This window comes from Eptatretus burgeri, chromosome 7 (genome assembly GCF_056783735.1).
Source record: "Eptatretus burgeri isolate ZD-2024b chromosome 7, Ebu_testis_v1, whole genome shotgun sequence".
NCBI classification, from domain to species: domain Eukaryota; kingdom Metazoa; phylum Chordata; class Myxini; order Myxiniformes; family Myxinidae; genus Eptatretus; species Eptatretus burgeri.
In genome coordinates this window covers 72,466,911-72,493,420 of record NC_140967.1, presented here as the reverse complement: position 1 = coordinate 72,493,420, position 26,510 = coordinate 72,466,911, and the positions used below count along the sequence as shown (strand labels likewise).

Here is a 26,510-nt window from a genome sequence, read left to right as displayed (position 1 = left end):
TGAGGTCCGACCTGATAAGCCTTAGGCCAATGAGTCTACACGCGGTCTGTTCGCCGATGATCGACACCGCCGCTCCCGTATCAACCTGAAACGTGATCGGCGTGTTGTTCACTTCGATTTCCACCGTCATCGGGCACGCCGCCGCAGGACCAATTGAAAACAGGCTCATCAACGGCTGCCGGTTCCGCCCCAGGTCGCCTCGCACATCGCCGTCCATGACCGTAACGGTGGCTTACGCCCCTCGGCACACACGCTTCAGATGACCCACCTTGTGACAATGTAAACACATGGTGTTTTTAAAGGGGCACACACGGCGCAGGTGTCGACCATCGCATCCCAAACACGTCCGCGGGGTCACCTCGCCACTCATGCGGCCGCGCGGCGACGTCTGGCCGCGGCCCGCACCGAAGGTCGTGCGTGCGTCCCGGGGCGCTCGCGACTCCGCGTGGGCCCCTGGGCCATCCGGCATGCTGTGGCCGGTGATGGCCCGAACATCTCCGAGAGTCTGCTCGACAGCTGTTGCAGTGTCGACTGCCGAGTTGAATGTAATGGCTTCACCCTTCAGCCGTAGAATCGCTGAAACCATTTTCACATCTCATAAACCAGAAATAAAACGATCTCTGAGCCGAGCTGGAAGCTCCTCTGCCATGAACATGCAGGCCACGGAAGAATGCTTCACTCGCACCACGAAATTAGCGACACGCTCCTCCGTACCTTTCGCGAGGCGATTGAACTGGTATCGAGCCAGCTGTAATGACTTCTCCGGCGCCATGTGTGCTTTCATCTTCCGCACAATGTCCTGAAACGACAGCGCGTCCCCACTGGGCTTGTCCGGCGCCACCAAATCACTCAGCAGTCGATAATGTCCCGTCGATAGCGAGGCGAGCAAGATCGACTTCTGTTTGCTCTCGTCGACCACATCATTCGCGTAGAAATAGCACCTTAACTGTTCCGACGAAAACGGGCACCTGTGCGTGCGCCGTGCCTCGTCCACTCAACATCCTCGTCAGCCAATTGTGGTGTCCGAGGCGCAGCGGAACATGGAGAGCGAGAGTGTTAGCAGTAACTCCGCTTTATTGCGCGTCCGGATGTACATCACTGCCACCCCTAGCGGGTGAGTCATGATATACGAAAACCCAATCACGTGATGCAGCACAGATATGTCGAACAGTTTCTGAGTTATCGCACTCACAGCTATAAATGTTGACGCCATGCAAGCCAGCCGCCGGACGGACGACCGTCCCAGTCGGCCATCTTGGATCCGGCCATGCCCAAAATCAATGGGGTTCTTCCTTTTCAGGTGGTACATGTGTGACCCAAATTTCAAATCGATATGGCGATAAAACATTTTTTCAAGATGGCCGCCCCAGTCGGCCATCTTGGATCTGGCCACGCCCAAATTCAATAGGGTTCTTCCTTTTCAGGTGGTACATGTGTGACCCAAATTTCAAATCGATATGGAGAACAGTTTACGAGTTATCGCACTCACAGCCATAAATGTTGACGCCTGGCCAGCCAGCCGGACGACCGCCCCAGTCGGCCATCTTGGATCCGTCCACGCCCAAAATCAATAGGGTTCTTCCTTTTCAGGTGGTACATGTGTGACCCAAATTTCAAATCGATATGGCGAAAAAAACATTTTTTTCAAGATGGCCGCCGCAGTCGGCCATCTTGGATCCGACCACGCCCAAAATCAATAGGGTTCTTCCTTTTCAGATTGTACATGTGTGACCCAAATTTCAAATTGATATGGCGAACAGTTTATGAGTTATCACACTCACAGCTATAAATGTTGACGCCATGCCAGCGAGCCGGCCGGACGGACGACCGCCCCAATCGGCCATCTTGGATCCGGCCACGCCCAAAATCAATAGGGTTCTTCCTTTTCAGGTGGTACATGTGTGACCCAAATTTCAAATAGATATGGCGAACAGTTTATGAGTTATCTCACTCACAGCTATAAATGTTGACGCCCAGCCAGCCGGACGGACGGACAGCCGGACGGACGACCCGGGTGATAACAATATCCCCCTTCCGCCACGCGGCGGGGGATAAAAAAGTAAAAATTAGATTTTCCTTGCGGGGGTCCAGGGATATGCTCCCCCATAAAATTTTGAAAACTTCATGTCAAAATATGTATTTTGTGGTTGTTCTTGTCCAGATTGTAACAAAAAAAAAAAAAACTGCAAATTAAAATGATATTTGGGGAATATTTTGTTTTTATTTCACCTGAACATTCATTGCTGGAGCCTGGTGTTGGCTTAACAGTTTGGGCGGCTGGCTTAAGATCTTCGTGTCATGGGTTGGAGCCCCTCTACTGCTGTTGAATTAACACCAGGTGGGTTGACTCAGCCAGTCATCCTTCCGAGGTTAGCAAATGAGAAACGGAGGCTACAACATCAGTGTTAGCCAGCGGTCAGAGTCGTGAACATATAAGTGACGGGAATACATCTGAAAGGAGTTCAAATGCTACAAAGGAATGGTAAGTTGCCGAGGTACTTAGCTGAATAGCCCTCTGGAACTCTGCAGGAATGTTGTTGAAGGATCCCAGGAGAAATCGACTCTGAACTCTTCAGACGAGCTTCACCAAATCACGCAAGGCAATGGGAGACGTTCAAGGTACCACAAAGGGAAAGAAGAGTTCTTTACACACGAGTCACATGAAGGTGCCAATATGAGGGGAAAAACCAGCGAATCTCCACGAGAAGGGTTACCCTTTCACAACACCAGGCACAGATGTCTGCAGAGTGGAATGCGTCTGATAGACACCAACAAATGGTGGTAATTCACGCCCAAAACACCAAACAGGCGGACCTTTTGTGTGGAAGGAAAAGACGTCCGAGGTATTCGGAATCCCGAATCCATCCTCTATTCCACACGCGACCGAACAATCCGCTCGTCTCTCTTCCGGTTGCAACCGGTTCCGGAAAACCCCCCGATCAACCCGAGCTCGAGAATATTGTTACGAATTTGGGAATTCGATTGCACACAACATACAGGTTCCTTTAGTTAGCTATGTCGATAAGTGCTTGTTCCCAAGATAGCTCACCTTTCATCGTTTAAATGTTCAGAAATCGATTAGATGTGCTGCGGATCGATTTAATAGTTAGGGAATGAACAATGGAGACATCCCTCCCCATCTTCTGCGAAGAGCAAGAAGAACCCTGCCGTCCCGTGACTCATGATGTCAACAACTCCCCCCCCCCACCCGTGGCTGAGGGGGGGATGGAGTATGAGGGCATGAGTCATGAGTCACGCCGGGAACGGGGGAAGGGCGGGAGAAGGATAAGAGGAGATCTTTTCTTTTGTTCATGGGCAGAGTTGGAGAAGGGAGTTGAGGGGAGTCATTCAGCAGACCGTCGGGTCCTGCTTGGCTTGCGTTAGGGTGGAGACCTTTGGAAGCTTTTTGCTTCGGCTGGCTCAGTGAGCTTCGGCTGAGGCCTGGCTCGGGAGGAGGCTTTTTGCTTTGATGGTTCCGTGAGCTTCGGCTTCTGCTTGGCTCGGGAGAGCTTTTTGCTTAAAGCTGCCCTGTTTGCAAGGAAGTTAAGCCGGTCGCTCGGTTCGAGTTGCGAGTGGTGGCTTCTTCTTCTTGGTTCGTGGAGCTCTTTGTTCTCCATTTTGGTTCCGGCTTGGTGCGACTCATCGACCTCTTTGTGGAGGTGGTTCCTCGGGGAAGCGACGCATCGACGGGAAGGATCGGCACCTCGTCTGACCAGCACGTGTTGAGAAGCTCGGGAGGATTCGCGGGAGCTCGGGAAGGATCACGGCGATTGGATCCAGCTCGCTCTCATTGGAGCCCGGGTCCGAACAACTTGAAGACCACACGAGGTGGAGAGGTTAGAGATAGGTTATGGGTTTCAGCTCACCTGTCCTCCGAGCTGGAGCTCGTTATTAAAGGCCTCTGCCACCACTTCTTGGGTGTGTGTGTGTGTGTGTGTGTGTGTGTGTGTGTGTGTGTGTGTGTGTGTGTGTGTGTGTGTGTGTGTGTACGTACGTGTGTCCGTGGGCCCGTCTAACAAGTAGGAACTGCTGTTAAGTGCAAGTGACTGTACATAATAAGTCGACGGTTGTAGTTCTTTTGTCGTGCTTTTGTTGCTTGTATAATTGCATACGTGTTTTGCCTTGTTTAATTGCATGCGTGCTTTATTATAATAAATGTCCTTGTGTGAATGTAAACCTGTTCGTTGCGTCTATTCCCTCATTGAACTGCCCCATCTTGCACTTGGAATATAGTTGGTTTTTAAATCGCCGGTAAAGTGATCGGGTCCAACGGGACTGCGCGATAATACCCCGCTCGGTTATCCCAAAAGGAAGCGAGCTGCTTAAGCGGCTCGTTTCCAAGCGGTCCCGTTGAGGTACAATCTCTCGGTAACCTACCCGCGCGAATAATTAGGTAAATCGAAGATTTGGCGATCGGACCCTGCAGCGCGGGTCGAGTGCAGACAAGGTTGTGGTGTGGTTAAAAACACACCCGTGGCTGGTTTCCGGCGTTGATCCGGAAAGCCGCGACTGGATTGTCCGTTCGGTGGGCGAAGCGGCCGCTGTTGGTTAGACGCGGTCGTTCGCACGCCGACGGGCGGGAAATCTACAACAAGATATACACATTATACCATGAAAGGGAAAATGATGCCGCTACAGATCACAATGGCACGCAAATTCTCCTCGACCTTTTGTAACATGATTGAAGAGGAATTCTTCCGAAGGATAAATAGTACGTCCCGTCTCGGTGATAACTCAAGCGGAATTATATGAATCACATAATTATATGAACCACATAATTCACACAATGTTGTAAATCACCCATGAGGGATAAATGAACGTTACAGCCTTTCATTTCAATCAGGGAAACCCCTGCCTTTTCCATTTCCACCTTCCTCTTTCAATTTAATCCTATATAGTTTCATTCCAAAGAGCATAAGTCCAATCACAAATCAATACTACATCATTACTATAACAAAATAAAATGTTCACAAACATTCCTGATGTAAACGAATATAAATGCCATTCCAACGTGATAACCGGAACACACAACACCGATGCACACACACGGTCTCCTGCCTGGCGGACATCTTACCACGGTAACACGCTTATAAGCTTTTGTATCCGGTAACTTCTACAAAAACCGCTCATAATAAAATCTACCGTGGGACAAATTCATATAATGGTGCTCATGATGCGTTATTGCATTAGCATTTCACCCCATCCGGATGAAATGGGTTAGAAACTAATCGGTATATCGGAATAGAACCTTAATTCCTTACAATCGCGGTATGTCCTTCTGATGACGAACATTCAGAAACCACCAGATGGGTCGTTTCAATAACACGGATTTCCATGAAATACGGAAGGAGTTTCACCCATGCATCAGGCTTCCGGGCACCTTAAGCAGTGGAGGCATTAAAAAAAAACCACAAACAAAGGGACACTATCCATTCACAACTTCATGCAGTCACCAAGCATGGACTTGTAGGCATAACTAACATCTGGCAATTTGGTTTAAGGCATTTCCATTTGCTGAGAACTCTTTTGACCCCATTTTTCCTCTATGAACCCGCGTTTTGCTCACCGATTGTGAGCATACCGACCTGCAAGGCAGTAGATTTTGAATACACTGTTCCTTCATTCTCTCCGACCGAAACTACAAATGCGTCCACGGTCTTCAGTTCATCATCTCCTTTCTGTGGATCAACAAGAAATGCACAAAATTACAAATACCTTCAAACTTTCCTCATTCCATCTTACACATGAAGAATCTGTGCTTCCAGATCTGTATACATTTTAGTAGGACTTGTAACCCTTACCCCCTCCCACTGACAACAGGGCTATAGCATACATACATACATAGAAGTGGGTAGTCCCATCCATCCATTGGGACCATACTCTGTGCAGAGCGTTGGTGCTGCCTAAGCAGTCTCCTTGGCTATTGGGCGCAATCCTGAATGGGTCACCACTCCGACATAGGATACCAGCAAGCTGGTACTCATTTTGCCGACCTCAGAAGGATGACAGGCAGTCAAGCCCACCTGGCATTAATTCAACATCTGAGTGGGATTTGAACTGAGGATCCTCGATCCCAAGCCCACCACCCTAACCATTATAGTTGGCCAGCCAACATGGACTATTACACTTTTTGGGGCATCACGTGTTTATAGCAGGCATCCATACCAGATCAATGAGTCATCGGAAAAAGAAAAAGGTGTGGGTGGGTGCCACCCTGGATTATCAATTTTCGGTCATTTTCAAGGTCATAAAGGTAAAAATGGCAAAAAATGACAAAATGATCATTTTCCTTTATTTTGGCAGAATTAAAACATTTTTGGTGCAAATATCTTTATGCATTCTTCCGTTTCATGTTTTCATACACAGCCAACAAAAACTTCATGTAAACTTTTGAATTTACATAAATGCACAACACAATGTAACGTAAAACTGCAGTTTTGAAATGCAGTAGTCTGAGTACCTATTATGGTAATCAAGGTTCTCACTGGGAGTGAACCAAGCTGAGAAATTGAAATGTGATGTCTAAGGTTACTGTGGATTAGTTCAACAACAATTTCAATGTGGCTAAAATGTACTATGTGCATGTTTTATAGAAAATCTATTGCCCAGCTTGGTTACAACATTCTACCACATCACAGCCACATGCAGAAGTGCACTGAGCTGTTTGGCATTTGGATTTGCACCCAAGGTCATCAGCTGAAGGCAGGAATCTGGAATTGGGAGCAGTCTTGTCCAGATAGGTACCAGGCAAGTCTTTGCCTTCATCCAGGCAGCGGTGTCCACAGGGGGATGGTATCCTGATGCATTCTCGATCTGCTTGCAACCAGATCTTTGCCTGATAATTGGCATGTTTACTGTGCAGACCCAGGGCATCATTCTCTGGTTGGAGGCAACAACCAAGGCCCTTCTTGGCTTTACCAAACACATGGAATCTGGCTTGATCCACACTTGGCTGTGCAGGAATGCCACACAGATGACATACAAACTGCACAACTTGGGCGAGTTCTCAATCACGACCAATTCCACTGACTAGGAGTGGCTGACTCTGGAAAGTTTTCCAGCACATCTTCTTCCAATGGCCAATGAAGGCTGAGGTTGTGTCACAACCTGTTAATGCATGGAAACTCAGCAAGTTTTCCCTAACAGGTTGTGGCAGTTTGTCTGATACAGCATGTATTGGGTAGCACTTCCACTTCTTTGATGTTCCAGAAACCATCCATACTTGAGCTGCTCTGGTTGGCATGAAGTGTAGGAGAAGCAGCAAAACTGCACATGACCACCAACCTTTCATATCCTTCACTGACTGCCTCACATGACTTGATATGTGCATAAAGCGATGGATCACAGTGGTGAGTGTATCATTGTCATCTGTTGGTACTTTAAGTATGGGAAGCATCCTGCTGTTGTTACAAGAGGGTCAGAGACACTGATGGCTTCATTCAGTGCTCCCCAGGCAGGAGCGGACTGATCATCTTTCCCATCATGCATCCGTGACAACCCAGGCCAAATCTTTGGCATGGGCCTTCTCTCTTTCATCATCTTGAGCATTGCTGAACCATTCCTTCTCAATCATCTTCTGTCCACTGAAAGATGGTGAGGGTTTCTGCCCTGATGCCAAGGTCACCTGGTGAAGTCTTTGAAACTCATGCAGAGCACCAGGCCTTATAGCGCTTGATCTTAAGAGGCTCTTTCCACTCGGAGTATCTTCTCTTTGTTCTGGAGGTGGACCTCTCTGCCAGACCATCATCTGCGTGCAGTGGAACGTATTATTTCCATCAAGAGTTGCTTCAAGCACATCTATGTTGTCACAGGAACAGTGGATCATCCACTTCTTGACAATGTTGCCTGGGACATAGACATAACCGTTCTTGGCAAACCTGTCCAGTATTTCATTAGCTATGCTCGTGTCAAACTTTCGAACAGTGTTAATGCCTATGGTGTGGTTAGCTGCATGGAACAGGTCAACAAGAGCCTCAGAGCGAGTAGCCTGGTGGAGAGCGAGCCCAAGACCAATGTGCTTTGGTGTCAACTTCCGTTTATGGGACACCCCATAAACAATGTCTTGGGCAATACTGCACACAGTCTGTTTGATGGTATTGTCTTCATCTGTCTCCTCATAAAGGTTATTTATGCCCCCAAAGAGCAAGCGAAGGAACATATGCAAGCTCTCTGGGATCACTTGATCAACATGCTCTTGATCAAGTGCATGCCATGTGCTCGAGTGTCCTGATGTGTCGAGCAGATCCTGCCTGACTGAGGGCAACGTGCACCATCTCTTGAAAGATGTTGCCTTGTGTAAACTTGAGTGTTCCACCGTTTTCATCTTCAGTTAATTCCCATTCTGATGAGAACATTCCATGCTCTATGGATTTGGTCAGTGTTCTGGAGATCAAGAAATCTGACTTGTCACCAGGGTACATCAGGAATGATCCCCTGGATAGAGGTTTCACATAACTGGCCTTTGGTTCAACGAGTTCTTGAACCACTTCATAGAAAGTTGTTCTCCTGGATTGGTATTTTGGTGGTACACATTTGCCCATTTCACTGCTCATCCTCTCGTATCTGTCATATCAGTCACTCATGTCATACACGTGACCACGAGACAAACCTACACACAAGTCTCTGCATATCATCATCATGCACTCATCCTCCACTGGCTGTTGTGATTCCCTGGCTGATCCTGGTCTTTCAGAGTCTTTCAAAGGATACCAAACAAGCAAGATGATAGCAACCTTCAGCTGCTATCAGGTCGCTGACTCATGACAATCTTGAACTCATCACCGGGTAAAGTTTCGAATGCTCAATAAATTCTGCAGACTTCTCCAGTTTCCACCCTGTGAACTTTTATTTTGCCCTCTTCTTGGCAAAACATGCATAGGGACCAATTCATTGCTCGTTGGGTGCTTCGTCGGGTGGGTACTGAAGTAGTGCTGGAGCATGGATCAAGACCATGATGGGATGCTAGCTGTGCTGATGACTGGTGCTGTTTCTTTAGTCTGCTTAGCTTGCTTTCAGAGGTGAATGTGGAGTAGCAGATTTTGTGCCACCTGCGTTCCATTGCATGGAATTCTTCCTCTGAAAGCACCTCGTCTTTCAAGGATGTCTACATTGGTGGTGTCACCCAGTTTTTGCCTCTGATCAACGACTGTCCTTGTTCTGTTTTTTCCTTCTGTGGATGCTGTGCGGAGGTCACCTGAACTGCTCTGATAAAAAAGGCATGAGAGCTTGTGTGTCTTTGCTCTCTCTTTTACGCTTGATAATTGATACAGGGTCCATGGCTGGCTACTATACGACTGCTTTCAAACTGTGAAAGTTTCTCGCGATCTGAAAATACAGTGTACACAGTGGTTATAACCATGTAACAACGATCAACAAGAACACCTAGCACACTGATATATACACTACATCTGGTACATATTTGGCAGGAAGCCTGCCTATCTCCAACTGGAAAGAAAACAACATGTTAATGGTGTGCAAGTTCTGGTAGTACTGAGAACAAAGCGACATTGGACATGGTAAAATACCCATAAGAATATAACAGAAAAATGGCAATGTTTGCCTTTCATTCTCTTAAAACTCTATAAATTAAGGTATATTTTCAGTTTAACCATTCAAAATGCAAAAATACACTTGCTACCATATACAAGCTTTGGTTTTATTGATATGTTCAATAAAATAAGAACCGGTTTTATCAAAATAGGCAAAACCCCCAAATCGACCGGCAATGACCTTGGTGACCTTCACAAATTACCTTGAAATTGAAATATGGCGATGGCATCCACCCACATTATTTTTACCTTGCCACAGTGGAATGAACCAACATGGATGCCTGCTATTAACAAGCGATGCCGCAAAAAAAAATTCGAGGGGACTTTTTGATTTTTGGCTGGTCTACGATTCAGCAAACACCTGGCATGTAGTACTGTTACGAATCTGGAACCCATCGCACACAACAGCCAGAGTCCTTATAGATCAGTTATATTGGTATGTGTTTCTAGTTAGGGTCCCATCCCTTGTTTAATGGGTAACTAAGTGTACGTGCGCTGCGAAGTTCTTTAAAAGTCAGGTCTTTAAATCCTTAGATCCAACAAACCAACCACCCTGCTATTCCCATTCACAACTCCTCCACTGAACTAGCACTTTACCAGGCTCCCCTTGCTGTTCAGTTAGAGTTTTCACAGCGTGTCAACACACCTGATACGTCCAATCAGGAGCGAAGAGCGCGTCAACACACCTGATCCCTGTCAAACCAAGCGCGCACAGAGCGTCCGACACCGAGGCTCGGCCCGGCTCAGGGAGCGGATAAAAAGACCAGCCTCCCTTTGGAGGAGTGTTCGTGTTAGCGTCGGAGCCTGGTTGTGTGTCGGAGCCTGAGAAGAATCACTTGCTTCGCCTGCCTCACCGCCTCCTCGCTTGTTTTTGCCATCTGGATCGTGCTGGCTTCTGCCGCTCCACTCCTGGTGCCTTCGTCCTTGACGCCACTTGAAAGCTGTGGGTTTGAGTCCCGCCACCGAGCCATATCGTCGAAGAACGTACGAGGCGGACAGGTCCAAGCACAGGCTTTGGCCTCCAGCTCACCTTTCCTCTAGCTGGAAGCCTTCAATAAAGACCTGACGGGGTCCGTTTCTTTGGGTGTGTGTCTGTGTGTGGGCCCCATCTCTGAAGTAGAATTGTTAGGTGCATTTGCTCACTGTGTATTGCCTGCCTGATATTCGGATAACTCTGCCCTTACGTGCTTCCCGCCCCGATTATTATTGTAATAAATTTCTCTATTGTTGAATGTCCCAGCTCGTTCCCTGTCATTTCTTTTATTGGCTTAGCACGGTGCGTGTTGTGAAACAGCGAGGCAGTAAATTGTTCATTTGGACCGACAGGCCTCGGTAACCTCCGCTCGGGTTACACACGGTTCGGGCACGGTAACGGCTCGTCCCGCTCGAGGGAGTGAATTCCTCGGTAGCTTTGCCGCATGGGTAATTAGGTATATTGAAGTTTGGCAATTAACCCTACCCCGCGAGGTCGAATTATTGGCGATTCATGGTCCTGTAAGCGTAAGGGACCCGTGCCTTTCGGACTTATCCGAGGGTCACGACCTAAATTCCAGTGTGTTCGGTGGAGCCGACTCCACCGCTCCCTCTAGCGGTCGTGCTCACCGCCGATGCCCCGGCCAGCAACAGTACAACCACCAGTTTTCAACACCAATTTGTAATTTGTTTCGGGTGCCAGGGATACACCGTGGGGATCTTTAATGTCCACCAACTGTCGGCAGACCTGATGCCCAGTGTAACGTCCATCCGAAGGAGGTCTCACGCGTTGATGAATCACGCTGCCTATGAAAAATCATGATGACCCGTTTACAGCTGTGTCGGGATTCAAACTCAGGCCCAAAGACATCAAACATGAATGGCATTAAAACCAAGAAGACGACGACGACGACGACGACGACGACGACGACGACGACGACGACGACGACGACGACGACAACAACAACAACAACAACAACAACAACAAGCAGAGCCGTCAAATACATTTCAATTATTCTCAAATAAAGCGTGACGCAAACCGACGCAAAAGAGAGTTCGGTTTTAAAGTTAACAATGGGATGTTGAGCAGCGAGGATCAGTCACAAGGTTGGAGAGCACGTGTCTCTGACCGGGACACACTCATCGTTTCTCCTTTTCTCCTCCGTGCGTGGGACACGTGGCCTTTGCTTGTGCAGACGAGGAAACAACAAGCGATAAACGCTGAACAATCCAAGGCAGAAAGATTAACATTCAAATCAAAAAAAAACCTGGAACATTCAACCGAAACGTGTCCATTCGATTGTTCAACGACTCGTACTACTTCCGCCTTTGCTTCGCGAGTGCACAACTTTTATTTATATCCATCGTTTCTATTTAAAAATAAATAAATAAAATAAAATTATAACTTCACAACATTTTAGGTCAACCAATGCACGAGTACTCATTTCGATGTAAATAATAAGCCAAAGAGTACAAAACGCGAGGATTAATTAAATAATTGTTCGACGCTACATTTGGCGGGAAATCGACCGCTTGGTTCCCGGAATGTTTTGAAGCGACGAAGGTTAAAAAAAAAATAAAAAAATAAAAAAATAAAAAAATCACCAATTCGTGAAGAAATGTGGACACGTTCACAGATCAATGGTTAAACGGTGACATCGCCATCGAATACAAAGCATTTCGGGTGACATTTGGAAAAAGATTTAATTTTTTTTTTCCAAGTAATTCATGAAAGTCGATGTTAAAAAGTGTGATATTAAAGCATAAATTCCGTTTCAAAGTCGTTGCAGAAATGAATTTTTTTTTTTGTCCGATTGTAACTCACTTGCCAGTTGTTGTACAGACGCCTCACGCGCCTGTAGAAAGCTTCTTTGTCCAAAGAAAGCGCCATGGCAGCAGCTCGTCTGACTGAGGTGAACGAGGGCGCGAGCTCAAACCGGGGGGGGGGGGATCCTCAGCAACTTGCTTGGTTTTCGCTTGTTGTTTTTTTTATTACTTATCGAGATCCGCGAATATTTCGATATTATCTCAGTTTAAATATTCCCGGCGCTCCATCAGCAAACGGTTCCGTTTTCGGTTCATTATAACTATAAATGGAAACCGGCCGAGCTAACATATATGATTATATACACCACAAAGTATGAGTCTTTTTTTTTTTTTTTTTTTTTTTTTTTTTTTTTTTTTACTACAAGGTCGAAGAGCGAGAACACAGGACGGATCAGAAAGGAACATAACGGGAGAGGGGGGAGTTACACTAATAACCGGTGTAAAAGTGAAATCCAAATTTTGGATCTTTGTTAATTTATACACTGTTCTGAGAATTTATTGAACGTTCTAAGCTAAATGTTTATTTTAAAATAAATAAATAAACGCTGACACGTCCCGAAGGAAGAGCCTTACAAAACGATTTCGCTGATAAATATCGATACAAAAGATATATATTCCTTTAAAGTTGATGAGGATTCATGAAAGGAATTTCGATTGTATTATTCACATTCACACACACACACACACACACTATATCCATCGCATATTCTCCATTAAGCTTTTAATTATTTTGATAATTGGATGGACAATGTATCGTTGTAATAATGGCTTTTATTAGAATGTGGTAATCAATTAATGACTGCGAAATGGTGAGTCTTGCTGATGGCGGTGGTCGTTGTGGTCAGCAGCATCGAGCCTCGTGCGTGACGCTGGGACCGCCCAAAGCGCACGTGACAACCTGTCCACGTGACAACCTGTCCACGTGACAACCTGTCCACGTGACTAACTCTCCACGTGACAACCTGTCCACATGACAACCTCTCCACGTGACAACCTGTCCACGTGACAACCTGTCCACGTGACAACCTGTCCACGTGACAACCTGTCCACGTGACTACCTCTCCACGTGACAACCTGTCCACGTGACAACCTGTCCACGTGACAACCTGACCACGTGACTACCTCTCCACGTGACAACCTGTCCACGTGACTATCTCTCCACGTGACAACCTGTCCACGTGACTACCTCTCCACGTGACAACCTGTCCACGTGACTACCTGTCCACGTGACAACCTGTCCACGTGACAACCTGTCCACGTGACTACCTCTCCACGTGATAACCTGTCCACGTGGCTACCTCTCCACGTGACAACCTGTCCACGTGACAACCCGTCCACTTGACAACCTCTCCACGTGACAAGCTGTCCACGTGACAACCACTCCACGTGACAACCTGTCCACGTGACAACCTGTCCACGTGACAACCTGTCCACTTGACAACCTCTCCACGTGACAACCTGTCCACATGACAACCTGTCCACGTGACAACCACTCCACGTGACAACCTGTCCACGTGACAACCTGTCCACGTAACAACCTCTCCACGTGACAACCTGTCTACGTGACCTCTCCACGTGACAACCTCCCCACGTGACAACCTGTCTACGTGACAACCTCTCCACGTGACAACCTGTCCACGTGACAACCTGTCCACGTGACAACCTGTCCACTTGACAACCTCTCCACGTGACAACCTGTCCACATGACAACCTGTCCACGTGACAACCACTCCACGTGACAACCTGTCCACGTGACAACCTGTCCACTTGACAACCTCTCCACGTGACAACCACTCCACATGACAACCTGTCCATGTGACGACCTGTCCACGTGACTACCTCTCCACATGACAACCTGTCCACGTGACAACCACTCCACGTGACAACCTCTCCACATGACAACCTGTCCACGTAACAACCTCTCCACGTGACAACCTGTCTACGTGACCTCTCCACGTGACAACCTCCCCACGTGACAACCTGTCTACGTGACAACCTCTCCACGTGACAACCTGTCCACGTGACAACCTCTCCATATGACAACCTGTCCATGTGACAACCTCTCCACGTGACAACCTGTCCACGTGACAACCTCTCAACGTGACAACCTGTCCACGTGACAACCTCTCCACGTGACAACCTCTCCACGTGACAACCTCTCCATGTGACAACCTTTCCTTGCCGTTTGAGATTCGTCTGTGGAATTATAAATAATGCTTTAGAACATGAACACAAGTCTCTAATAACCTGATAAAAAATTTAATTACAAGTTCATAAATTCCACAAGGTAGGGATGAGGGACACAAGACACGGAGACGGTCGTGATTATCGGAGCGTTGTATTACTAATGAAAGGGTTTCCGGGCATTGTGACGTCGTACGACCACGTGGATGCACGAGAAGTATAAAACTCTTGAGGAATAATAAATCGGGCTTCACGAAGGTGAACGTGTCCTGCCCTTCGTTGTCCACGGCCGAACGAAGTTTGCTGGCAGAGCTGTGGGCGCGTTGAGAATTAGGTGTCATCGGATGCTGAGAATAACTATCCTGTGAGATGAAACGATGCATCATCGAACTACCAGCTCTGCAGTGGAGCAACCATGGTCTTCTTTTGGAGCAAGTCGTCCGCGTCGTCCGTCCAGTACGTGAAGTTGCCATGCACTTTCAGGGAAGACTTGAGTTGGCGGTGGAAACGTTCGACCGTACCATGAACTGCTGTATGGTAAGAGGTGGTTCGTACACGACTGGTCCCCAGAGTCGGATTTAAGTTTAACAGCCCCCAGGACATTGAAGTAGTAGAGAACCCCCACAAACCTTGAAATGTACTGGAAATAGAAGAAGAAGAAAAAGACTAGAAGGGCACTTGGTAGAATATGTACCTCCGCCACATAATGCCTGATCCACGAGAACATGTCGGGACAAATACATTTTTGAAATATCTTGCAACAAACAGTACTACATAATTTTTGAGCCCAATCTCTCAACGGTGAAGAATCACTTTTAAAATTTCAGTAGTCAGATCCGGATTCGGATCTTCAACAAAATCTAATCAGTTCGTCCTTGTCACTCACCCAACCTGTCCACAAAATTTCATCTGGATCCGTCCACAACTTTTTGAGATATCTTGTACACAGACAGACAGAGAGACAAACAAGCAGTCATAGACTGGTACTTACGAAATCGTCAACTTGAACTCTGACCTTGTCTAATAAAAGCTGTCTCTCGAGAAGGTAGCGACGCAAACCAGAAGTTTCTACGATGATTCTGTACCAAACCATCAAAAATCGAATGCTTGACCTAACTGTGACCTTGACCTTTGACCGATTTTGACCAAAATCTAATCAGCACTAGCCATCAGCCTCCTGAATCACGAGGTGTAATTTGACATTGGTAGCTTCTTCCGTTCTCGATTTATCATTTTTCGAATGTTTGACCTCACTGTGACCTTGACCTTTGACCGATTTTGACCAAATTCTAATCAGCACTAGCCATCAGCCTCCTGAATCACCTGGTGTAATTTGACATTGGTAGCTTCTTCCGTTCTCGAGTTATCATGCCTACAAACAAACAACCAAGCAGTCATAGACTGGTACTTATGAAATTGTCAACTTGACCTCTGACCTTGTCTAATAAAAGCTGTCTCGAGAGACGGTAGCGACGCAAACCAGAAGTTTCTACGATGATTCTGTACAAAACCATCAAAAATCGAATGTTTTGGATGTTTGACCTCACTGTGACCTTGACCTTTGACCGATTTTGACCAAAATCTAATCAGCACTAGCCATCACCCTCCTGAATCACGTGGTGTAATTTGACATTGGTAGCTTCTTCCGTTCTCGAGTTATCTGTACCAAACCATCAAAAATCGAATATTTGACCTCACTGTGAACTTGACCTTTGACCGATTTTGACCAAAATCTAATCAGCACTAGCCATCACCCTCCTGAATCACGTGGTGTAATTTTTACATTGGTAGCTTCTTCTGTTCTCGAGTTATCTTGCCTACAAACAAACAAACAAACAGAAACGGAAGTCATCAATATACTTACGAAATCTTTAGATTTCGTAAGTAACAAGCAGTCATAGACTGGTACTTACGAAATCATCAACTTGACCTCTGACCTTGTCTAATAAAAGCTGTCTCTCAAGAAGGTAGCGACGCAAACCAGAAGTTTCTATGATGACTCTGTACCAAACCATCAAAAATCGAATGTTTTGGATGTTTGACCTCACTGTGACCTTGACCTTTGACCGATTTTGACCAAAATCTAATCAGCAGAAGCCATCACCAGAGATGCCAACTTTTGGAAATCAGAATTAGGGAGGATTTGCAACCGACACCAAATAATGTGCGCAAAGCGCACATCTCGAGCGCGGAGCGCTCGACCCTTGCGGCGGGGTCCAGGGCCCGCCTTAGGGCCCTGGAAGCTCTGGGGTTCTAGACGCTCTCTAGTGCCCTCTGAGCCCTATTTTGGAGCATTTAACATGTTAAGAATTCCCACTTTTTGAACAAAAAAAGGGGAAAATTGTGCACTTTTTAATGTTACATGTATGTTAATATTAGAAAGTTAGGGGACAATCAAAGATTAACAAAAAGCACAAAAGAAGCAATATTTTTCTTACCTTACTGGCTGGTACTACTGCTGCTTGCTTTTTCCATGGCAGCTTTGCTGAGTGACAGCTGTGTGGCTCTTTTAGCCCTTCTGATTATGTCTTTGCTGTATTCTCTCTGGTAGCAAGGGGTGCTATGAGCTAGTTTTTCAATTAAGAGAGCTTCCAGGGTTTTGACACTCAAATTGGGACGAAATTCAGTATGATTCTTCCGTACAAGACTGAGTGCCCGCTCACATGATGCGTTCGAATGAGGAATGACCAAGATTCCCTTCATCACTTTGCTCAAATTAGGATACTTCTTGGCACCAGTGCAGGGATCTGTGAGCTGTGAAATCCACTGCTCATCCACTCTCACTGTCTCAGTAGCAATTGTAGCTATGGAGGCGTCTGCCTGGTAGTGAGCGAATTCACTCTCAAGACTGTCTATGTCACTATCACCGCCACTGAACAGACAGGGGAATTTCTTGATGAAAAACTCCACACAGTCAAACCCCACTTCTTGGTGTAGCTTAACATCCAGCACCTGAGCATGCTTGGCTAATTCATCATCTAGCGGCCAGGTTTTGAAGATGTAATTGCAGGCTTTCACATAATATGAGCGAACTGCACTGAAGAAACCTTGGATGTCTGACTCACTCAGAGTGAAGGTGGATTTCTTGAGACTCCTTTGTTCCCTTATATACAGTTTGGCATCGTTCCCAATCATGAGGTCCTCATCATTCTTCTGATGATTTCTGTCAGAGAAGGGTACATTTACCAGAGCAACCGATGACACCGATGGTTTCAAAAACCGTACGAAGATATCTTTCAGAAGACCATTCAATTCTCCGTGCAGGAGATGAATACAGGGTTCGTCTCTTTGGAGCAGAAGATTCCCCTTCTCAAAAAGCTTGTTAGCATATCGAAGGAAGAAACAATAGAGTTTTGTTTGTGGAGACAAGAACATCCTGTTGACACGTTTTTCTCTAGATTCCTGCACAGTGTTTGAGGAAGATGCGCTTTTAGTTGTAGAACTCGTAGTACACTTAGCCGCAGGGCGATCACACTTGCGTTTACTGCCAGCAGAAGAGGTCAGACTCGTAGTACCAGATCCAATTTTACGTTTGAGGAGAGAGCTTGAGGTAGGTGCAGCCAAGGAAGAAGACCTCTGATTCGAAGGTTTTGCTGAGCTTCTATCAAGTGATTTGGCAAAAGCAGAACTTAACTTGGGTCCTTCTTTGCCTGTAGATGGGACTATCACAGTCTTTCTCGACTCTGAAGGGATCTGCTTTGTAGATGAACGTGATGAAGGGCCGGTGATGCTACCTGCTCTCAGCATTGGTTTTGGTGCTGTCCCTGCTGTCTTCTTCGCAGCAGATACTGCAGTGGTAGTGGTGAATGCTGCTCCACTAGTGCTTGATCCTGCAGTGCCAGTACTGGCAGTAGATACAGTGCCGTCCTTCTTGCTCGTTGTTAGAGTCTTGGCTGCAGTTGGTTGCATTTTTCTTCGTACTTCTTCTTTGAAGAAGAGGCGAAGTGGCTCCCACTGTTCAATCAGCCTGTCTAGGCACTGACCAAGGGACAGCCACCTTGTTGCGACATGCTTCAGAATCTTGTGTGTCGGTGCATCACAGAGTTCTTGCAGTGCTTTCACTCCTTTGACGCGTTTACTACTTTTGTCCAAGTAGTAATAAATATCGATGAGAAAGTCATCTAATTCAATGGGTAAGGCCTGAGCCGCCTTCTTGGCCGTATTGTGCATCATATGGCAAGGGCATCCCATGATGCAGCACTCTGGATTTTGTTTGTGGATATAAGCAGCGACTCCTTTGTGCTTGCCCACCATGACAGAGGCATTATCAGCACAAAAGGAAACACAATTTCCCCACGGAATTTTCCTGTCACTGAACTCATGATCAAGCAGTTTGAAAATGTTTTCTCCAGTGGAATCTTGTTTGCACGCAGGCAAACTTAGTAAACCTTGCTTCACAATCCCAGCACTGTTGTCATAGTACGAAATCAGGACAGGATATAGCTGGGCCTCACCACTGTCATTGCTACCGTCTGTAGCTAGGCTAAATGGAGCTAGTCTAGCAATATCGGCAATAGATGAAGCAGTAACATTTGACAACTCACCAATTATTGCTGAAGTTTTTGTTCTTGCACATCCATACTTTGAAGCAACTTTTGAATCTGGAAACATCTTTTGAAATAGAGGTCCAGCATGATCTGAGACTGATATGGGCAAGTTATGTTCCACAATAAATCCACTAAAGAGAAGTTCCGCTCGGGTAACATCCTCTTCCTCGCTTGTCCCTTGTTTGGTGAAATAATTCAGAAGTGTACCGGTACTCGTGCTCGAAGATCTCTCCTTTGCAATGTCTGTGTGCCGTTTGCTTCCAACGTGCTTCCGAATATCATCGCGACCTCCGTGCTCAACTGAAATATCAACGCTGCATACTGTACAATACGCATGATGAATTCCTCTTTCAGACTTTCGAATACACGGGTATTGGAGACTGTATTCGGTCTTGTACTTCTGAGACCATTTCTTGGTCTTCGTAAGCTTCTTTTCTGCCATTTCGTAATCAACATCGAGGGCTTGAAGCATCGGTAACTTCGAAGTCGATGTTCCACAGCTGCAGCGCGACTCGTAGAACTCTAGCGGCTGTTAAACACCGCACGGTGGTCGCGACCGCCGGGCTGGTACGGGGCCCAGCTGCATGCAGTGAGCGTATCGCATGCATATACACTGTGCATACATACCGCATGCACTGTATTGCACACATACCGCATGCACTAAATCTCAGTGCATGATCGCATAAGCGAGATCCAGACCCAATGTTTCGCTGCTCCTCATTTGAATTTGCAATTTTTTACATACAATTTGGTAGCAGCGAACGTTATGGAGTTACCACATGCTATACGTAGCAGACGATGCTTTTCATTCAATTCTCATACTAGTACATTCTGATTAGTGAACAGTGCAAAAATATCAAAATTTCGGGAGGATAAGGATAGTGATCGTAAGGGCGGGAGTTTGGGTGAATTTTCGGAAGCCTCCCGATGAAATCGGGAGGGTTGGCATTGCTGCATCACCCTCCTGAATCATGCAGTGCAATTAGACATTCGTAGCTTCTTCCGTTCTCAAGTTATCTGTACCAAACCATCAAAAATCGAATATTTGACCTCACTGTGACCTTGACCTTTGACCGATTTTGACCAAAATCTAATCAGCACTAGCCATCACCCTCCTGAATCACGTGGTGTAATTTTATATTGGTAGCTTCTTCTGTTCTCGAGTTATCGTGCAAACAAACAAACAAACAAACAGAAACGGAAGTCATCAATATACTTACGAAATCTTTAGATTTCGTAAGTAACAAACAGAAACGGAAGTCATCAATATACTTTCGAAATCTTTCGATTTCGTAATTAACAAACAGACAGACATAAAGGGGTGAAAACATAACCTCCTTCACCTTCGGTGGTGGAGGGAACAACAGATATTGCAGAGGCAGGGGCATGTCTTGATCACAAGTTCGAGCTGGTGTTTGCCAAACAGCCTTTATGCACTGGTATGTGGGGGAAGGAATGAACGAATGAAGGAGAGTTCTTGCAAGGAGAGGCATGTGATGACCTTGCTGCACAAGAAGATGATAGAGAAGTTGAAGCTGAGGATTAAGGAGAAGAGTTTTGAGTCGTTAAAGTTTCCTATTTTCTGGTTATTATTGAGTAATATTAAACCATCGTGATTAAACACTCGTTTTTCAATATTCTTTATCAAGTCAAATCGCTGCAAAGCACTGTTCCTGTTTGGAGAAAATATGAGGGGAGCATGTAAAATGTATCGGTGGATATGAAGGAACCAACCAAAAATTGCTGGGGTTTAATCCCCCCCCCCTCCTTCCTTTATTTATGAACACTACCTCCACCACCGAAGGGCGATGGAGGTTATGTTTCACCCATCTGTCTGTCTCTTTGCAGGATATCTCAACGTTGTGGAAGGATTCTGACAAAACGTGGTGGACACATTGGGTGTGTGACAAGGACGAATCGATTCGTTATTGGCGAAGAACCAGATCTGGGTGCAGATACGAGAATTTTTTTTATTTTTAAAAGTGATTCTTCACAATTGAGAGACGGGGCCAAAAAACTATATACTGTATATATTTAAACATATTACTTAAACTCTCATCATGTATGTATGTATGTATGTATGTATGTATGTATGTACCCGAAATACAGCCAAAACGGTACACGATAGCGCAAAAATTTTAGGGCCACTTTACTTCCAATTCTCCTACGGTGTGCAGTGTCAAGTTTCGTTCCAATCGGGCAACGAAAAAATTATTTAAAAAATCAATTCCTCATTCAGTCAAGTACTCTTCGGGAGAATTTGATCAATGCAAACAACTTCAGCGGTATAGTTCGCTGGAGCTATCTTTTTCTTTTTTTGAAAGGATTTTTTTTTATCAACCGCTGTCACAACAGGAACCCAACGGGTCTAGTAAATATTATAATTATGGTATTTCAAAAAGCTTTGGACGAGTTATGACAAAACTTTGATGAGTCGATTAGATTTTTATTTAGGTCCGGATCCAGATCCGTCTTTATCAGTGGAATACAAAACGTAAACTGTTCAGCCTGGCAGAGGGATGTGCTCTACCAAGTGCCGTTCTAATTATTTTTTGTGCTTTTGTTTGCTTTTCGTTAAACTTTCCTGACAACCTTTTTGTTGGCATTTACACCTCAGTTTATTCATAAGTCAAATGAAAAAAGGTGGGAAGGGGAGGGAGGTACATTGGATTATCATAGATGATGAGCACACACACTGAATTTGTTGGATATGATTGAAGCCCAGGCATGATGAGCCAATGACCTTCACCTCTGTCCAATTTCCTTGTATTGTGAAGGAAAAGAGGAGGTTGAGGTAAGGGAAAACAACTATAAAGAACAGAGGGAGAAAGAGAGGAGGTAGCAGTCACAATAGAATAACTTGAGGAACCACCAGATTGGAAAATCCAGCAAAGATGATTGGTAAGGCCACAAGGTGAATGCCACCCCTTGGGTGAGAAATAACAGGAGGTAGAGGGGGTTCGATGTTGGCAGAGTAATTAACTCCTGCAGCAATGGTATGCACCAAACCGAAGCTTATTGGGACCGTTATCCCAGAAGCGTCCACATCCCAATACCAAAGCACCCTCACCTCAGACCATATGGTGACATATTGTTACGAATTTGGAAGCCTCTTGCACACAAACAGACAGCAGTCCCTAAGCTTAGTTATTTCGATAAGTATGTGTTTATAGTTAGAACCCTCCCCTATGTTTAATGGGTTGATGAGTATCTGTGCGCTGCGAGTTTCTTTCTAGTTAGATTTTTGCAATACGCAACACCAACAAATCAATCCTTCACTTCTTCACACCATTGCCCACGTGCGTTCGAAGATGGACATGGGCGGTTTCCTCACATCAGAACACCGACTCCGCCCAGGAAAGGATGGGGTTCCCCCCTGTCCAAACACAGATGGCCAGCACATCACCCTCACGAAACCCTGTCCAATCAGGGCAAAGATTACCTCAGGGGATCGGTCACCCCACCCCGTCCGTGGGAGGAATAAGAATCTCTGGGCTCCCCTGGGTGTTCGCTGGAGTTGGGTTGGAATTGTCGGAGGAGAAAGGGGTCGCCCTTGCTCTTGGTGTGCGTAGTAGTCGTCGTCGTCTAGGCTTTTTGCTCTTTGTCCTTTGGTCTGCATTCGTCGTCGTCTGCGGTCTTGGTCTGCAGTCTTTTCCAGGGTTCCTCGTGGTGGTGGTGGTCGTGGCAGCCAGGACCGTGGTTCTCGATCGTCATTCGTGGCAGCCAGGATCGTGGGCTCGAGTCCCACCGTGGTGGGTTGGAGTCGGTGTAACCGCACGAGGCGGCCAGGTACCCAGCCAAACTCTGACCTCCAGCCTGTCTATCCTCTTGGCTGCGAGGGTCGAAATAAAGACCCGGTGGGGTCCATTTTATTTTGGTGTGTGTGTGTCTGGGTGGCACCGTCTTATCAGTAGAAATTGTTAAGTGCTTTTGCTCACTGTACATTGCCTGCATATTCGTGATTAAGTCTGCTCTGTGTCTCCCTTCCCGATTATCGTAAATAAACCCCTGTTAAATGTACCAGCTCGTTGCCTGTCGTTTCTTTCATTGGTCCAGTATGGTTCGGGCTTGAGAACTAGGAAGGCCGTTTGTGCCGTAAATTGTTCATTTGGTCTGGCGCGGCTTTGGTAACTTTCGCTCGGTTCCGCCGGATCCGAGTCAGTAACAGTGACTCGATTCGGACAAAGTCGGCCGAGGGTGTGGCTTCCCCAGTAGTTGGACGGCGTGGTTACTTAGGTAAATTGGAATTAGACAAGTGGACCCTACCTCACGCCGTCAAACAATTGGCAACCACGGTCCTTTAAACGACCCGTCGACTCCGGAGTTATCCTGGGTGACGACCTTCCAATTCTGGTGTTCGGTGGGAGACGGCCAAACTGCTCCGTCTAGCGGTCGTCCTCGCCACCGACCCCCAACAATATCACCATCCAAAGGACAAGTAAGGCATCGTCCCTGCCTGCTATGACTTGCATCAGTAGAATGATAATTCCAGCTAGCTCAGCTGGCTTAAAAAAATGTTTTCCAGGGGAAGATGAGAACTGGAGTTAGTTTTGTGATGGGTTCCATCTTACCCACATGAAAACAGTTGTTCAGTGTGTGTGTGTATGTGTATGTGTATGTGTATGTGTATGTGTATGTGTATGTGTATGTGTGTATGTGTGTATGTGTGTATGTGTGTATGTGTGTATGTGTGTATGTGTGTGTGTGTGTGTGTGTGTGTGTGTGTGTGTGTGTGTGTGTGTGTGTGTGTGTGTGTGTGTGTGTGTGTGTGTGTGTGTGTGTGTGTGTGTGTGTGTGTGTGTGTGTGTGTGTGTGTGTGTGTGTGTGTGTGTGTGTGTGTGTGTGTGTGTGTGTGTGTGTGTGTGTGTGTGTGTGTGTGTGTGTGTGTGATAATAATGTATTGGGGAGCCTGGGAAGTAACCGCTGAAATCTATCTGCCCAGGTTCTTCAAGAGGTCTTTGTTCCTTTCACATTTCTCGTTGTTCATTATTATTCTTGCTTTTCTTTTCTTTTATCTCTCCTTCTTTATCTATCTGTCTAAAGAAAAATGAATTATTCCAGAAAGTTTTCTGGAAGCTCACTTGGCTGTACCTGGATGGGTTTGGGGGTAGAGAAGTAGCACATGAAACCCCAATCCTATCCAGGTTCCCCCTGATGATTCCAATGCAGTATTTGATTTTCTGTTTGAGTATGATAAGTGGATAACTTGAGGAACTCTCACATGTATATACTGTCGTGGTCAAAAAATATTGGCACCCATGCACTTTTTTCAAAAAAACTCACAACTTTCTCAAAAAATAAGTTGAAATTGACAAAAGTATTTGGTCTCCACAATTCTTTATTTCACTGTTAACAGAACCTTTGTTTTTGATTCAGAATTTAATATATCCCTTTAAATCAGGAAATGAAAAGAAATGGCATTGACAAAATTAGACGTCCTCAACTTCATATTTGGAAGCACACAGCCTTTGGACAAACTAACTGCAGTCAAGCACTTCCTATAGCCATGAATGAGCTTCCTACACCTCTCTGCTGGCAGGTTGGTGCACTCTTCTTTTGCAAACTGCTGCAGTTCTCCCAGATTTGAAGGGTGCCTTCTCCCAACTGCTGTTTTCAGATCTCCCCCCAGGTGTTCAATGGGATTTAGATCTGGACTCATTGCTGGCGACTTCAGAAGAGTCCAGCGTTTTGGCCTGAACCATTCCTGGGTGCTTTTTGAAGTGTGTTTGGGGTCATTGTCCTGCTGCAAGACCTATGACCTTTGACGGAGACCCTGCTTTCTGACACTGGATTGAACATTGCGCTCCAAAATGCCTTGGAAATCTCCTGGTGGTCGTATGGCAGCTTCGCTGCTGGGGTAGCCATCATTTCTTGAAGTACGACTGTCGCTGATGCAGTGCCCCTCTACCAGTACACACACTGGAACTGGTACTCATTTCGCCGACCTCGGAAGGATGACAGGCCGAGTCAACCCCCTGGTGTATTAATTCAGCGGCTGACAAGGCTTTAACTCAGGACCGAGGATCCCAAGCCGCCACCCTAACCGCTGAGCCAACACCAGGTGTTGGTAATCTCCTGATTTGATGATGCCATGCACACATTCAAGGTACTCAGTGCTTGGGGCAGCACAGCAACCCCAAAACATCACTGAACCTCCTGACTCCAGTTGGGCTTTCTTATCTCTCTCATCAGTGGGGTCCTCCTGGGTCTCCTACCATAGAACCCACTTTCATCGAGTTGGTAACAGGTGGTGTGAGTTGAAACGGTTGTACTTTATGTCTGAAGGTCAACGTGAATCTGTTTGGCAGTTGATTGAGGTGCTTTCTCCATCATTTGAATAATCCTTCGCTGCAATCTTCGATCAAGTTTTCTCTTGAGGCCATGTCCAGGGAGGTTGGCAACAGTGCCATGGACCTTAAACTTCCTGATAACATGGCATACGTTGAAACACAGGAACATCAAGGTCTCTGAAGATGGACTTGTAGCCTTGAGATTTCCATGCTTGGTTACAATCTTGTGTCTGACCTCCTCAGACAATTCTCTGGTTTTCTTTCTTTTCTCCATGCTCATTGCAGTACACACAGTGCCACAAAACAGCAGAACGACTCCTTTCCTCCATTCAAACTGGATGAATGAGTGATTTTTATATTGCAGGCACCTGCAACTCACCACAGGTAAGTTCAATTCCAAAGTAAAGGAGAATCACCTGCTTGAAATCTAATTATTTGTAACAACAATAATATTGTCTGGGACATTTTAGGATTTCTGTAATAAGCTTAAATTTAGTAATTTTTTTCAGCTTTTTTTTGTTTTGTTCCACTGCAAACCAAAGAAATACATATGTGGATACCAAAAGATATTTGAATTTCAACAATTTTCTGGAAGAAATGGTGCATTATTTGAAAAAAATGTGTAAGGGTGCCAATATTTTTGGCCACGACAGTAGATCGATTTCGGCAGATTTGTCATGCATGATTTCCCCTCGATGGACACTGGATTGTGCAACCACCTCCCAGGAAAGGGGAGTGTTAAGTGACCCAGACAACTTCAGTTGGGGGATTGGGGAGTATTACAATTAATGAAGCTCCTGTGTGGTATGTGTCAAACTCGAACCCATTTTTCTTGTTTAGGTATATGGATGAGGTCAGATAATTTGATAGAATTCTGCAGAGCTGCCCCATCAACCACGTTCTCCATCAACCCCCTCCCCCCACCCCAACCCCTCTTCTTTTTAATAATCATCATTCCTCCCATTTAAAATACTGTTGGACTTCGCTATTCACGGATGTCGTGCATTCGCAGGTCATAAAGTGTGACCTACTTCGACATTTGGGCTTTGCGTATTTTTTTTTTAAACACTTCAGTGCTGTTCTTCTATGTCCACCTGGGAAATTGGAAATCCATCATCATCACAGCATTACATAAAAAGTGC

At 45.9% G+C, this 26,510-nt stretch overlaps 1 protein-coding gene across 1 annotated transcript in view; it reads right to left on the bottom strand.

Annotated features, from left to right (window-relative positions):
• LOC147023527 (FACT complex subunit SPT16-like) overlaps nt 1-12,485 on the bottom strand; it is a 102,887-nt gene extending 90,402 nt beyond the window's left edge. Inside the window, exons 1-2 of the mRNA XM_085889031.1 lie at nt 12,346-12,485; nt 5,586-5,678 (exon numbers count right to left, since the gene is read on the bottom strand). Coding sequence (XP_085745157.1) covers nt 5,586-5,678; nt 12,346-12,411 — 159 coding nt within the window. The 5' untranslated portion in view covers nt 12,412-12,485. The remainder of the gene's footprint in view (nt 1-5,585; nt 5,679-12,345) is intronic.
• Nucleotides 12,486-26,510: the final 14,025 nt, after the last annotated feature.